Raw genomic sequence first — 15,621 nt, forward strand, 5'->3', positions numbered from 1 at the left:
TGAGGTCACAGATTAATACACTTTTAATCTTGAGTAATCCTGAAGAATGATTAACAGGATGTGGGAAAATGTTGCTGGTTAGTCATGGCAGTGTTCTTTCTATTTTTATCATGAACCTTAACAAAAAGAACTTCCTACATAATATTTGTCACTTGTATTAAAGAAAACTGGTACACTTCAACTGTAATATTGCCATAAATTCAACACTGAATATAAAACAGTCTCTAAATTTTAAAACAGTGGATTGGCAGTGATGCAAAGTAATTCAAAATAGTTTTTTACTAGAGCTAGTATTAAAGGGAGTAACTGTGTTTTTTAGAAGAGAGCTACTTTTCCATGATTCTAAGAAAAGGGACCACAGGTAAAAAATTAAAAATAACCAACCTTTTATTTGTTTGTTTTCCTCCTTGCAAAGCTTGGTAGACCAGAACGTTGAATCTTTTTTTTCTTAATCTAGTGCATTTAAAGCAAAAATAATATGTAGGAAATTGAAATCTTTGATTTAGGGTTTTTTGGTTTGTTTTGTCTTTTTTTTTAATAGAGACCCAAACAATAAGTAGGGCCAATTTGTGTAGGGACCTAGTTCTTTTCCACTGATAAATATCTATAGGTAATGCCAGATTAGAAAGTGATCATCAAATAGGGTATGTACTCTGTCTCAGACCTTACATAAATGCCATTAGGTTTTATAAAATGTAGCCCTGAATAACCAGGGTAGTTTTATTTTTATTATAATTTTTTTTTGTATAAGCTTTTATGTACTAAAAGAAAATATTTTTTGAGTTAAAAAGGGACTCAGTCTTTGGATTTTGGAGAGAGAAAGTATGTCTGAGTTGGTACCAATGCACACTTAGTACATTCCATCTAGATAGAAAGTTGGTGTAAAGTCTTCCTTCCTCAGAACTGCTTTTGGGAAAAGTGAAGTATATAGTCCATTGTGCACAATTCCATATTAATAGATGCCCTTGACTTTGATATACATAATCTTGTGACTGTAGTGGAACAAAGGTTTCTCTGGGGTAAGAGGGTATGGCAGGCAGTGGGTAGATGTAGAGGGTTGAGAACATGTCCCCATTTTAGAGTGACCATACATTTGAAGACCTGTCCAGGGCATCCCAGTGTCTTGAACAAAATGGGACAAAAGTGTTCATTTCAGAGAGATGTCTGGGACGGGTGTTAGGACAGTTTCTCATATCCTCTTCAGCTGTGTTCTGCATATGCGTACACACGCCATCCTTCTGTGTGGTGCACTCCGCTGAAACTCAAGTGTGTAGGCAGCTGAAGAACACCGATCTAGTTTAATCCAATCTTTTGTAGTGGGGTTGTTATTGTTATATTAGTTGTAGGAGCCAAAGTGCATTTTTTTAATAGTACTTTCAAGAGCCAGTCACAACTTTCAGTGAATCCATGTACACAAATTGCTCTTGGGACACTTTGATAAGTAAAAATTGACAAACAGTCCTACAGTACTATTGATAAGTACAGCTTTTATTCCACAATAACCCATCTTCCATTGCATTTACAGCTCTATATTAAAGGAACCCAGTACCGAAAGTCTGCAAGCACTCTGTGCTCTTGGGCTGGCAAAACAAGATGCTACACTAGCAACAGCAGCTCTTAAAGAACTACTAAAGCATGTAAAAGGGAAAGATCACTTATATGAGAGATGCCTTATTATATCTGCTGTATATGCACTGCAAGGCAGAAATGTGGGAGTACAGAGGCAAGCTTCCAAAGCTATCCATACGTACGTGTTCTGAAATTTTCTTTATTAGTAGAATCCAAAAATTACCCTCTACCAAAAATTAGTAGAATCCAAAATTACCCAGCAGGAAGCTGCTGCTGGAAGGGAGTGGGGGGGGAGAGGGGAGAAAGGGGCTGTGGGTCGGGAGTGAGGGGCTCTGGCAGGACTGGGGCATCTGTGGCTTTGGAGTGAGAGGCAACAGCATGGGCAGAGGGAGGGCACTGGTATGTCAGGGCTACTTGGCACCAGAGTAGTGGGGGAGACCACAGCTGGACTTGCATCTTGGTGAGTAAAAGGGGCAGCTCTGATTTTCCATGGTTAAAAAACTCCCCAAATTAAATGCCAAAATATATAGTTGCTTTTTACTTTATTATAATGATTGAGGCAGAAACTGATAGGTTTCCAGATTGCTTTAAAATTGTAAATATATCAATAAAACATTGTGTTCAACTGATATGCTATATGTATAAAAAAAAAATCCAAGATACTCTGATTTAAAAAAAAAACCCCAATCCATGTTTTACATTTAAAGAGAAAAGAATGGGATCCCTGCTGATGCTGTAGGAAAAGCCCTCTGCATTGCAGCAGGGTTTCCCCTCCTTCCTTCCAGAGTTCCCTTAGTCTTTTTCTAACCTAATCTTTAATGACCTAGTGGGCAGTTCATTCTATTAGCTTAATGTTCTTACAGCTAAGCACTCTGGGAGGTTTTTTGATTAACTCAAATGTGGTAATAGTGGTAACTTTTACATAGGCTAGAGCATCAGCACAAAATGCCCTTTACAACTATTGTCTCTGAAAGATTTTCAGACATTTATCCTATTTCCTCTCTTTCTTCCCTCCCCCTCTTCAAATTATACTAAAGTTCTTTTTCCCTTAATGCTCATCAGAAGAAACCTAAACTTGTAGTATAAACTTCATTGAAAAGTGTTTGAATTTGTGCAGATAGCTCTTCGTTTTAATTCACTAGCAAAGGAAACTTAATGACTGCTGGGTGTGGGAGGGAAATGCAGATTACACAGTTTGAAAATAATTGCTTACACAATGGTAACAAGCAGGGTTCACATCTTGTACTGTTTGAGGCAGAATCATTCTAAATACCCTTGTTGTCTCCTGTAGCAATCCAGATAATTCTGCCCTCTGGTCTCTCTTGTCTCGACTAGTTCCTCAGCATACACCACAAAATGCAAAGGTGAGCATGTTAGAGTGGACAGTACAAGTTGTTCAGCGTGAATTAACTTTTTGAAAAAAGTTCAAAACCAAAATTTGCCTAGGCTGTTTTTATAAATGCCTGCTGTATACATATTTTGTAGACACTGCGAAGTCACAATAATACTTTATCAACTTTTATGCACAGTTGTTTTTGCTAACTCTTTTTAGTTGTTTTATTCCCCCACACACACCCAAGGAATCTGATTTGTTTACAGACAGATTTGTTGTGCACATGTATTGTTTTTCTAATAAGCAGAAGTGTTTCTTAACTTATTTGTTTGCTACCTCAGCTTCTAAGATAACATTCACTTTGCTTTCATTTGTAACAATTAGCTGTAAAACAAAATGCAAGGAAAAGCATCAGTATACTAAGACCTTTCTTCATGGGGCAACAGTTAGAGCTCATCAATAGTCTTGTTATCTTCATAATATAATAATTGTTTTAGATCAGTTATGGGAATATGAACGAGAGAACAGATTTCGCTGCTGTGGAAGGAAAAATACCTGAATGCATACTTTTTAGTTTATGTTTGTTCAAAGTTTAGTAACGTGATCTAATTTTAATATCTCCTGTAAAAGTGCTGCATTCGTTATGTAATCAGTTCAATATCTTACCTTACAGGGAGGAGCTGTGACAGGAAGTATTGCTCAGATACTTGATTTAAACCAGGGAAAGGTGTGTGGCATGTTTTTTCATCTCTTTAAATAGACTTTCTAATTCCATAAATAACCATAAGGTGAATCATCTTCAATTGCCACATACTTTTTTTTTTTTTTTTTTTTTTGAGTATCTTGTGTTCTCATTTGTAGAAAGCCTTACTGAATACTGCAGTTAATCAGCTGGCAGCAGGCTGTCATTTAATTGAAGATGAGAAGAACAACCCACTAAAGAATATCCAAAAGGCAATTCATCTCTTTCCAGGTGACTTAACTCTTCACTAAAATTCTCAGTATTAATGCTTTTGTGGAAAAACTTCTACTTATGTTTCCTCCAGTCTTTTTAGGAGAATTCTTTTGATCAGGTATTTTGCAGTAGAGTAATTAAGGTGGGATGAGTGGGGCACCAGGTACTGATTTAGAGGGGGGCAGCTAATAGCATCCCACAGGGCTGGAAATGGAATAAGAAATATGCCAAGTGTGAACTGGAATTGGGTAGGTAAAAAGAATAGGATTGGGACAACCTTGTGGTGGAGAAGACGGTTCTGGCACAGTGAAAGTCATGGGGCAGGGCAACAGTGTCTGTCTGCAAGAGTGCACTTCTGGTCAGTCTGGAATGGAATCCAAGATTCCTGCTTCTCATCGGATTCTCCCTGCTGCTAACAAACATCCCTGAAGCCCTTTGGGAAAGTGTAGCTCATTCCCTTTAACTTTTTGTCAGTTGCTGAGCAGTACAGCAGATCTGACTGTTCCACTACACAAGTCCTGCTCATGAATTGTGAAATAAACACACTAAAGCTGGAAAATACCTGAAAAAAGGCCTCCTTTTACAGCCTCAGTGTGGTCCTTTGTGCATCTACCTAATCGTGTACCAGCACTCTTTCTCGTTTCATTCCATACAGAGGATGGGCTCATGGCGGGGATGAGTCAAGCTGTGTAGTAAAAGACTGCACTCTGTAGGATCCCTGCTTGTTGCCCTGTATTGGAGGTGTACAAACTCCCTGATGAGGAAGCAAATAAAATCATATTCCTTGGAGTTTTGTTTTGTTTTGGGTTTTTTTTTTAAACTTTGCCTTATTTTATGGTGATGCTCAATGTATGGCTTAATCTAAAACAGGTCTCTGCCAGCATGTACAATGTCAAACTTCTGTAATAGCATACTGAGATGGATTTTTTTCTCCACCTAAGGCTTGGTAGAAGGAAAAACCTGTTCTAAAAATATAAGGGAGTCAATATAAATGTATGAAAGTTTAGGGTGGGTGGTTTTGTTTTTGTTTTTGCACCCTCACCATGACAAACACAAAATTCTTATTGTAAAATACTCATTGCTAATGGTGGTGCTTGACCCAAAAATAGCTCAAATTTCTAACTTCATCTGGAGCTTACAAAGCTAGCTGGTAAAAAAAAAAAAAAGCCGTGGGTTCAGTTGCTTGGGCTTTTACTCTACACATAAATTGAAAATTTTTTTAGCCATTGGTCTGACAGAAAAAAAACTGTATAATCTCTCCTTTTAAACCTTTCTTTCAGGGTAGAATTGCACTTGAAACCTTTACAGCTTCCCTGTAACTATTTACAATGAGTGTTGTTCAGATACTTATGAAATTTTATTCAAAACATGCAGGAAGTGAGAAAAATCACTTTGTGTGTGGCTTTTTCTCCCTTCTCCAAGATTTTTTTATATCATGACTTAAGTATTGTAGTCTCTGTATCTTAATGTGTAACCTGTGCAGAACTGTGTACTTGAAGGGTACAGGGTTAGAAATAATGCATATTTAGTACTTTTCCATAACTGGATGGGTCTATAATAGAATACAGACTTAGCCTAATGTAATTGGTTCAAAACCAGCAGACCTTGTCAAGGACTGCATTTCATTTTTCTAGATGAATGTTGTCCAGTTGTCTATGGCAGTGGTCCTCAAGCTTTTGGCTCTGAGCCAGAGGGGCACAGGGCTGGTCCTGGTCCATAGGCCAGATCAAGCCCTGCATGCTGGGATTGGGGCCCCAAGCTTCTGGCACTGCTCCTGTCCCCATTCAGCCCTGTGCACTGGGATTGGGCACCTGAACCTGTGTGGCAGGGCTCCCGTCAGGTCCATGTGGAGACCTGTTGGCCAGATCTGACCTACAGGTGAGGGATTGAGTGCCCCTGGTATATGGCCATGTACAAATTATCAGTCTAGCAATGGAAAACTTCCACCACTGGAAATTTATTCCAAGAAAGAGAGCAATACATCTGTTTAGTCTGCAACTGTCCTCTCTTCCCCTGCTCCTTGTGCTTTCCAAAGACTAGTGTGATCCTGTCTGAGGAAAGCATGGGCTGTTCCAGTTCACCTGTTATCAAGGGCACTGCTAGTACAGGGCTGTTTCTTTTATAGTTAGTGTCCAAATGAATTTAAATACCTGAACCAGTAAGAGTCACAAACATTTTGTTGCTCTTCAAGGTAAATGCATTTGTCATAACAAATGGCATTTGGCAAAAAGTGTTGGAAATAGAAGTGGGAATGCTGTTGCAGGCAGAAGATGCTAAAAAGCAGCATCCCAAAGCAGACACCAGATTGGCTTTTGCTATTTATTTCTCAGTTTCTGAGACTATTATAGACTTTTGCAAATCTACAAACTGCTTAATTTCTCTGCCAGCTTTTTCCCTTTGTATTATGGCTGTAATACTTACATGCAAGGATATTGAGCCTAAAAGCTTGCAAAACTGTTTCAAATAGAAGGTGCTACTACTTCAAAGCATTTATATCGTTCTGCAAACCTTCCTTCGATAGAATATACTTATCCATGTTCAGAATTGGTCTGGGCCTTGATTTACAAAGACTTTCTTTTCCACCCCTCTCATTAGTTGTTGAATATCCTCAAGGATCCATTGGCTTATTTTAGTATAACATTTATACTAGACTGCTTTTTCTCTTCACTTCATATGGTAAGGACAACTCCAAATGGCATGCCAGTGTTTTTACAAAATGTGTCACTCTATTTTTCAGATGACCCTGCAGCCTGGGCAGTGCTAATGGCTGCCTGCCATGCTGAAAACACTGTTGTCTGCTTGAACAACACACAGCTTAAGAGAACAGATCTGGAAATGACACTTGTAGCCACAGTTTCAGCCAAAAGTAAGTTACAGTAGGCATTTCTGAACTCTCTCATAATTTGACAAAGCAAACTTCTCTAATGTTTTTTGAGTTGGCAAATCTGTTTTTTAGTTGACAGTTTAAAGGGAATCACTTAAAACTTTCTCTCATTACTCAAATACAGGCTGATAAAGTAACTAGTAGTGCAAAGCTTTGGTCCCTGATTCAATTCGGCCCAATTCAGTGGCCGAATCTCTGAATCCAAATTGAATTGGAGGACCCTTTAATGTCTCCGAATCAAATTGGAACCCTCCCATTTGATTTGGAGATTTGATCATAAAGACAGCTTTAAATGGGTGCATGGAGTGTCCCACAGGAGCGCGGGGGGCTTCGCAGTGTGCTCAGCAGCAGACCCAGAAGTGGACCAGAAGCACTTCCGGTTCACTTCTGGGTCTGCCAGCGAGCACACAGGCTCCCCCTCTCTCATCCCCCCTGGCTTGGTGACTGGTGCTTCCTGGGTCTGGGGTGGGGGGGCATCCAGGGTCCCCCTGTGGCCAGTTACTGAGCTGGGGAGGCACGGGGCGAGGGGCCCAGCGCACTCCCCGACAGACCTGGAAGTGGACCGGAAGTACTTCCAGCTTTGCTGCCGAGCATGTGGAGGGTCCCCCCACGTTCCTGTGGGATGCCCAAGCATCGCGGCCATCACAAGCCGTGCTGGTACCCCAGAGTACGTAGAAAAAACTTTTAAAGCTTTTAAAACTGTCTGTGTCTGATTCGTTGATTCTCCGAATCTGCATCGAATCTTCAGATTCGGATTTGGCTGAACCGAATTACTGTCTCTGGTTCAGTCAGAATCCAAATCAAATAGGGCCCGCTTCGCACATGCCTAGTAACTAGTGCTTTTAAGTGAGCATCTCACCTACTTCCAGTTTTCTATATAGTTTTTCCTCATTTTGTTCCAGAGATGTGAAAATGAATGCATATGGCCAAATGCATTCGTTTTGACTTGTATTAAATAGTAAATAGATGTTCCCAACCTCAGTGTGGGTCAAAGCAGGTGTTTCCCTCCCTCAGTGATAGCTAGTAAGCACTCACCTCTGTACGTCTATAGCATGCATTGGTTGGTTACTGCAGGGTGGGCTGGCCCTTTTTAAAGGTTTTGGGCTCAGCAACCAAGGCAGCTGAACTAGGTTTTGCCCACTTTACCAGGTAAAACAAAGGATACAAGCGTCAGGTGTATATGTGGGGATGGGGTGTTGCTTGTGTTCAAGAACTAAGATAGTTAGGTGATATGCCATCACTGGCTGTGATCCCCTGAAGAGTAGACTTGGGATCAAGCAAAGTCATTGCACCATATGCAGCAAGTGGGAAGAACATCCAGCCTCAAGCAAGAAATCCCAAGAGAGCTTGGGAAAGTTTACTGTCTAAAGAGTTCTAAAGGGAGTCAGTATAAATGTATGAACATTTTTGGGGGGGGGGGGGTGTTTTTTGGTTTTGCACCCTCCTTTCCTTTGGAAGGAAAGTTCTTTTCTTTTCTGTGGCAAGGACTAAGGCCTCTTCTACATGTTACATGCATTTTGCACTTAACTGGGGTAACTGTTCAGTTAATTTAGACCAGCTACACATGCAAATTAACTACCATAAGGTCCATCCAGCTATAAAGTTAGCTGGAAAATATGTAATAACTTTATATCTGGTTTCTATCCAGTTTTAATTTGAATGTGTAGCAGGGTTTATGCCCCTGCAGTTGGGAGCCCCACCAGCTGACACCAGCCACAGGGGTGCACTGTGTGCTGCCAGGGCTGAGGGTAGGGCCGTGATCAGCTGCAGGACTCGGCTGTGTGGCATTACAGAGGTGGACAGTCTGGCAGCTGCTGGAGTTTGCTACTTGCCCATGCAGGAGGAGCCTGAGATGGTCATTCCAGGTTCCCACTACACCAGCAGTAAGGTGTGATAGGATCTGATGCTAGATCTCACCATCACATGTCTTGCCACCCACATTGCCCTTTTACCTGAATATCTAGAGGGGCCGTGAGAAACCTGTGCTAGTGGTGGTGAGCCAGCTAGGAAGGCCAGGTGAAACAGTTGTCTGTTTGCAGACTTCTACACACAGGACTCCCCAAAAAAGAGAAGCTAATCATAGTTCGCAGGATACAGTTCCCCCACTTGAGAAAGAGAAAGAAATAGGAACCTGAGCCAGTAGCAGGGTATGAAATGAGACCAGGTAAACCTGCCACATGGACATTAACCTTTCTAACTACTACCATTCAGCTAGGAGCCAGAGAACTTATTCCTTGTGTCTCTACATAGCGAGGTTTCTAATATTTATCTACCTCTCTCCCCTCCTCCTCCTGCCTCCCAATATGGATCTTTTCATTCTGTTCTCTAGAAGTGAACCCAATAAATCTTTCTGGCATCTGTGTCCATTTTACGAAGAGTGCCACAACCATGATGCATATGTAATGTTTTCTACAGTCTCTCTCATTTTTAGCCAGGGATGGGAACAGTTGTAATTTCTGTATGTGTGAAATTTCATATGAATTTCCTCTCCAAATAAAAATAGAACTGTTTGGATTTTTTTTCTTTTTGGGGGAGGTGGAGAATACTGTTTCTTCCTTTCTGCTTTTCTATAAATACTCTAACAGATTTACCAAGTTATATTCTTGTATTTGTTTAAAATTTGAGACCTATTTTAAAAGTTTAAAATACACTTTCAACAAATAGCTTATAGTTACTATTCTAAGCTTAGAACATAAAGAATACTTTATAAACACTACCCAAGAACTATTCAGGACTCAGTGAACTGACGCTGTTACCAATAGTTCACCAAGAACTATGATTTTATTAAATGAACTATTACATATATTGTGCAAATGAGAGATCATAATTTTGTGTGCAGTTCAAATAAGGGTCAGGAATATTGAGGAGAGGCTGAGAATTACTTTAATTTCATTAAATTCTAGCTATGCTAATTATGAAATACTTTGGATGGTAGGATACAAAGTCAGAGTTTTGGCTGTTTTAAGAAATCCTGAGCTAAGGATTATGTAGCTTTCAAAATAATACATTTAAAATGCTGCTATGAACTACTGTCTTGTAATGTTTGTTGAATGAACTCATATATTGTTAAACCTGTCCAATATCCTGTTACATTGTTGGTAATGTTTACTTAAAGGGCAACCTTAATTTGTAGGCCTGACATTTAGCTGACTTAGAAATTTGGAAAACTTATTCAAAAGGACTTTTTTATTGCCTCCTAAAAATTAAAGCATGATACTTAAAATGGTGCTGTTTTTTAGTTTACCTTTTGCCATTTTACTATGCTTGTGAAAACTAGGAAATGCTTGCTTAGCCTGTGTGACCTAACCTCATGATGAGGTCGCCTTTTAGTTACTAAGACTTGGGTTGGCCATGTATTAAGGTTATAAAGCAGGTGCAGCAATCCTTTTTTGATGCATGTTTATACTTGCTTACAGTTGCAGGAAATAACTTTCCAGCTAATTACATCCAAGCTCTTGAAGACTGGTCTCTTTGTCAAGCTATTACTGGTTTAAAAGAGATGGGTAGACTCACAGAAGCTGAGGCTCTCTGCACAAAGGTAAAGTTACTTCTGCTGTTGGTGCTTGGCACAATCATGAAACAGCAGTAATTCCTGGGTCCTGTGTGTAATGATAAACTGCATAGGAGCAGCAGAGTACAGTTAAATATGTAACAACTGCTGACTTCTTTGAGAGAGAAACTTTTTAAAACTGACTGACTAAATACTGTATTTACTCACACGTGCCACACACATTTTTGTTTGTTTTTTAAATCCGCTGCTGCAAGTGGGGATGCATGTCTGTTGTTTGGAAATGCAGAGAGCTGAGGGCCTGATTCTGTGGGAGCCAGAGAACCTTTCAAGTTGGATGGGCTGTGAGTGGTGCCTGTCAAGTCAGCTCGGGGCCCACCCAACTTGAGAAGAGGGGCCAGGCAGTTCAGCTTCATCAGGATTGGCCTTCAGCTGACTTAATAGGTGTTGCTGGCCACGTTAAACTGTCACTTCTCTTCTTGAGCCAAATGGGCAGCCAGCAGTGCTTGCCATGTCCTGCAGCTAGGGGTTAACAGAGCAGTCACAGGTTTTTGCTCTCCTCCTACTGCAGCTGCCTGTTCTCTCTGTGAATACTGTACTTGCCAGTATTTTCAAAGAAAGATGTTTTTCTTCATTTGATCTTTTAGAAACTACGTGCATGTCTTATTCTGGGACACGTAATATGTGAGAACATATGGTAATTGCTCACTACTCATGTTCACTACACTAAAGCAGAAGGACTTGCACCTGATCTCACACCCACATCATATCATAAGGTTATAATCTTGCTTGTGTCCAAATAGAAGTGCAGCTGGTGGTTATGGAACATGACTGCCCTTCTTAGTGTTGTTATGTTGGTCCTCCCCTCTGTAGCCCAACCTCACCTTTCAAGTTCTTGCTGAACAAGTTGGATATCACTAGGCCAAATCAGAGGCATTCACCTGAATCCTAGCAAGTATTAACACTGCTAAATAAATTTTTAAGGAATTTCTCCAATTTTAGGAAACCTCTTATTGAAGCTTCTGTTTTAAATAACCAGACTAATTGGGAGAGGCTAGCTTGAAAACTCACAAATTGCTCAGGATATTCTCAAGGCCAGGTCCATCCACATGACAGCTCTGTAGCATCAGGCCAGCTCTGCAGCTCTTTATCGTTCCACTTGCTTCCAGGCACTGTAGATTCCTTAGTCGCCACCTTCACATTCTCCAGTTTCATAAGAAAGCTGATTTTTCCAAACCTCTTCCAATGTAAGAGGCAGGTTCTTTGGAAGAATTCCCTGTGGGCCTGAGAGTAGTGCATGTCCCTTGCCAACTTCAGTGTGTGATTCCCTAGACTTCCTTTTAGGAATATCCCTTGTGTATAGAAAGGTGCAGGTTAAACCATGACAAAGACCTTGCTGCAGGTTGAGTATGAGGTGAGGGTGGGTTTTTCTTTCCCCATTTTGCATTGTACAGAGAAACATAAAGAATGTTCATATAGTTCTTGAAAATGTCATTCACTTAAACTCATTAAAAACTTTTGTTTTTGGTTTCAGGGTTTAAAAAGTTGTCCCGAGCAGCCAGCACTGTTCTTACTTTTGAGGCAAATTCAGTGTAGGCAGTTGTTGCAGTCACATAAAGAGCTTCCAGATGCCATCCTGGAGGAACTCCGTAAAACGGTCATGACCAGCGGCTCTTCAGTTGCAGCTTGGCATGTAAGTCCATGGAGTTTACTTTGACAGGAGTACGTATTGAAGTATCTGAGCAGAATGGTTGTTTTGGAGTTTAACATGCTTCTTCTGTGCTTGCTGACACCTAGTGAGGGAGATGAGTAATTGCTAACCATCTTGGGTGAACCTGATCACTTGTGCTCCCTCCTCTTGTCAACAAGTAAAGGTCTCTTTGCAACAGCTTTCTGTCGAGATGACAGAGGCAGGAAAAGTATACATTTAGAGGCTGACTTAATGAATGGAATTTGTCAGGTGTCATTAGCCCTAGCTTCTGAATCATAAGTCTCCAATTTAAATATTTTCAACTTAAGGTACCTTAACGTACATTCCTAGGAACAAATAAGTAATTTGTCCAGACAGTAATGGATGTGTTTTTACAGAGCAGCACTGTTCCTCTGCTTTCTTTCTGCTTGTTGTTTTGGCACAGAGTTTCTCTCCTCTGTTCAAAATGATCCAGGCTCCCTGTCCCCTGAAGCTTCCTCCATCATTCAAGTTGGGCTCATATCAAAAGGCTTGTTCCCTCCTTTCTTTGGCATCAGGAGAAGTTTTGCATCTAGCAAACGCTGCTGCCGCGAAAATGCTATAACACAGTGGTGATTGGCTCATATTTTAACATTAGGTTCTAAGCAGTGAGCAGGCCTTTTGACAGTCTGTCACTGTCAAGGGAGAAAGTTGCATTGTAATTTTAAAAATCACTCTTCCTGCAATACAGGATGATTGGGTAGATTTTTCTCCACTTACTCTGCTGCTCTACAAGATGCCTGGTGCATTTCTGTGGCTTTTTATCTTTTAAATGAGCAACGTTGTAATTTAGAAACTTGTCCAGAAAGTGTGGCACTATTACAATCGCTACAAATTAATGAAGTCAAGTTAAGCACTACAGCTTGAAAACAAGCAAGGCCATTAGACCTCTTGTATCAGTGACAAGGAGGATAATGCTGAGGTGTCAGATCTTTAGGCCATTGCTGCCTTCTTTTCTGGGATGTGCAGACATCATTTATGCAAAGGTTTGTGGCTTGTTGGATTTTTTTTGAGGGTTTGTGCTTGTGGGACTTGATGCCCCCTGTATCAGGTGGCTGAGCTGTCTCAGCCCTGTAGCTATAAAACAGTGGTATATGAACAGCTTCATGCAAGGGTGACATCATTGCCCTTTTGAATATAAAGACAAGATCTTATGAAAACAGTATTGGAGAAATGCTTGTTGTGTCCATGGGTTTTTTTTAAAAAATCCTGTAGGCCCTAGAGATTCTCATGCTTGCAGATAGGAAGGGTGAGTTGAGGAAACCCCTTCACACTTCAAGGAATTTTTTTCCTGGTCACATCTGGCCCCTAATTTGCAATACGAAACACGTGCAACTTCTTTTAGCCTTTAGGACTTAATAAGATGAAATCCTCAGTGCATCCTGTATAAAGGATTATCTTAATAGAAGTCCTGCACTTCTGCTGGGCCAGAACCTTTGTACTAGAGATTGTTTCAAATGTCAAGAATCTCTGACAACTCAGACCAGCCTGCAAAGATCACCAGCTCTGATATGGACTCCTTTGATTCCTGCTATAGCCTCTTGCAGGCTTGAACACCATTTTGCAACATAGATGACTGAGGACCATTTTTATTCTGGGATGGTCATTAACCTTACTATAGTCCAGATTCCATTCTGAAATGGTGTGTGTGGAAGTGGTTTTGCTTTACATGGCTGCCCATATCTGCTGATAATAAATTTGTCCTTCCCACTTCTTTACAGCCTATAGGGTTCCCCAGGAGCCAGGGTAGTTGTTTTTTTCCCTATATAAGAAGCCTCTATCACCATGGGTATCTGAGTCTTGTCTTAATAAAGCTAATGGTCCCTCTGTAAGTCTTTCAGTAGTACTTATCCATCTAAATGGCCTTCCTGCAAAATATTCTCATCTGTTAGGAGAGTTAGAGAACTAATATTTTGATAACCACTTCTCCACTCTGGTATGCAAGAACAAAGTTACCATGAAAGCCCATTCAAACTTCAGACATAAGGTGGGAATCTGAGGCTACCATATCTGTATCTTCCTCTTTGTGTTTTCTCTACTTAAACACAGTGAACTAGGAATGCCTTACAATGGTCCAATGGAATCATGATACACTAATCTCCTACAGTCTAGTATATAGAGGCTGTTCCAGAGGAAAAGCTGTCAATAACCATTGTTCAGGTGGTGTTTCTCACCTACACTCTCACTCCGAGTGGGAAGATTCAAGCTCTTTTGACTGAATACACTTTTTGAGAAACTCATGTAGGTTGGTACCAGGGACAAAAAAATCTACAAGTGTGAACAGAGGGAACTTTCTGTGAAAAATAGTGTAATCTTCATATGTAGTAAAAGGTTTAGAAGTTTGTGCAGTCTCTGTTAAAGGAAATAGAAATTTCTACTGGTAGCTGAAGTTCAAGGAGAGCCTTTTTTTAAAACAGGAGAAGAATCCGCTGTTGACTTACTGAATTTTTGACTGAGATTAATGTGGAATAGCTGCCTCATGACCTTATGGGAGTTTTCTTTTAAATGCAAATTTTATAATGTAGGTACATGGCCTGCCTTCATGGAAGGATTTTTAAAGTCTTAAGTTTTCTTTTGCTCTGACAAAATTGAACATTGCTACAAATAAGTATCTTCCAGCCCCTTGTCCGTCCCCTTGTAAAAGAAGTAGGTTCAGCCATGCTGGTAAGAAAGGGAACATGTAAGATGATTCTGCTTAGATTGTCATTGATCGCTTCCCCAGTAGGAACCTTCTGACTCCAGAAGCTGTGTAACAATAAAAGCGTAACTGCATCTTTTTTTCTTTTCTTTTTTTTTCTCCCCATCCTAATTCCAGCGCAAGTTCTGTTCCCCGCCCCATCCATCCATGTGAAAGCATGTGATGGAGATTTTGTTTAAGGGGAAGGCTGTGATAGAAAATTATTGTTCCCCTTGAATGAAGCAGTCTAACTTGTTGGAACAGTTCAGACATCCTAATTGAACTGTTGTTGCCAAATGAGCTGCAAGGTATTGTGTTCCCTGAGCCATAGGATGGGTTATATTGAAAGTAAAATGAGTTTCTCTCTTTGGTTTTGTGTTTTTGAGAGAGGTCAAGACAAACTAGTAAATGGCTGGCAATATCAAGAGACCTTTGTGAAATAAATAGTTGCAATACTAGAGAGAATGCATTGGCAGAGTTGTTCAGGGAAACTTACTCTGTTTCCCTCAAAGTCCATGTTCAGCTCTTCATATTTGTGTGTTCTAAAGTAGCCAAACTTAAAATGATTATGGGTTAATAAGTTAAATGAAACAAGGAAACTATTTTTTTTCTGTAGTCAAATATTTTAAAAACATTTAAGTGTTTGGTGGGTCATTAAAACAGAATGTCCTGGTTTTTGTTTTCAGTGGCTGGCAAAAGTATATGAATCTCAGAGAATGATGGTTGCAGCAGAGATGTGTTACAGAAAGAGTCTACAGTTGGCATCACAGCAGGGTAACTGGCATGGGAAGCTATCAAGTCTGCTCAGGCTAGCAATGCTTGCCCTGGAAATCTGCATGGTAGGTACATCACAAGTATGATGAAACTATTTTAAAATGAAAGCCATGTAATGTAAGGCTTCTGTACTGTCATTTTCCTTGGTAATTTCTGAAGTCCATGCATAAACCATGTGGATCCTACCCACTC

General features: G+C 40.3%; 1 protein-coding gene across 1 annotated transcript in view; it reads left to right on the forward strand.

Annotated features, from left to right (window-relative positions):
- TTC37 (tetratricopeptide repeat domain 37) overlaps positions 1-15,621 on the forward strand; it is a 92,511-nt gene that overhangs the window by 69,633 nt on the left and 7,257 nt on the right. Inside the window, exons 31-38 of the mRNA XM_019516877.1 lie at positions 1,526-1,747; positions 2,861-2,933; positions 3,576-3,629; positions 3,764-3,875; positions 6,595-6,723; positions 10,158-10,279; positions 11,784-11,942; positions 15,342-15,494. Of these exons, the coding sequence (XP_019372422.1) occupies positions 1,526-1,747; positions 2,861-2,933; positions 3,576-3,629; positions 3,764-3,875; positions 6,595-6,723; positions 10,158-10,279; positions 11,784-11,942; positions 15,342-15,494 (1,024 nt within the window). The remainder of the gene's footprint in view (positions 1-1,525; positions 1,748-2,860; positions 2,934-3,575; positions 3,630-3,763; positions 3,876-6,594; positions 6,724-10,157; positions 10,280-11,783; positions 11,943-15,341; positions 15,495-15,621) is intronic.

This window comes from Gavialis gangeticus, unplaced genomic scaffold (genome assembly GCF_001723915.1).
Source record: "Gavialis gangeticus isolate Ggan-Ray unplaced genomic scaffold, GavGan_comp1, whole genome shotgun sequence".
Lineage (NCBI taxonomy): Eukaryota > Metazoa > Chordata > Crocodylia > Gavialidae > Gavialis > Gavialis gangeticus.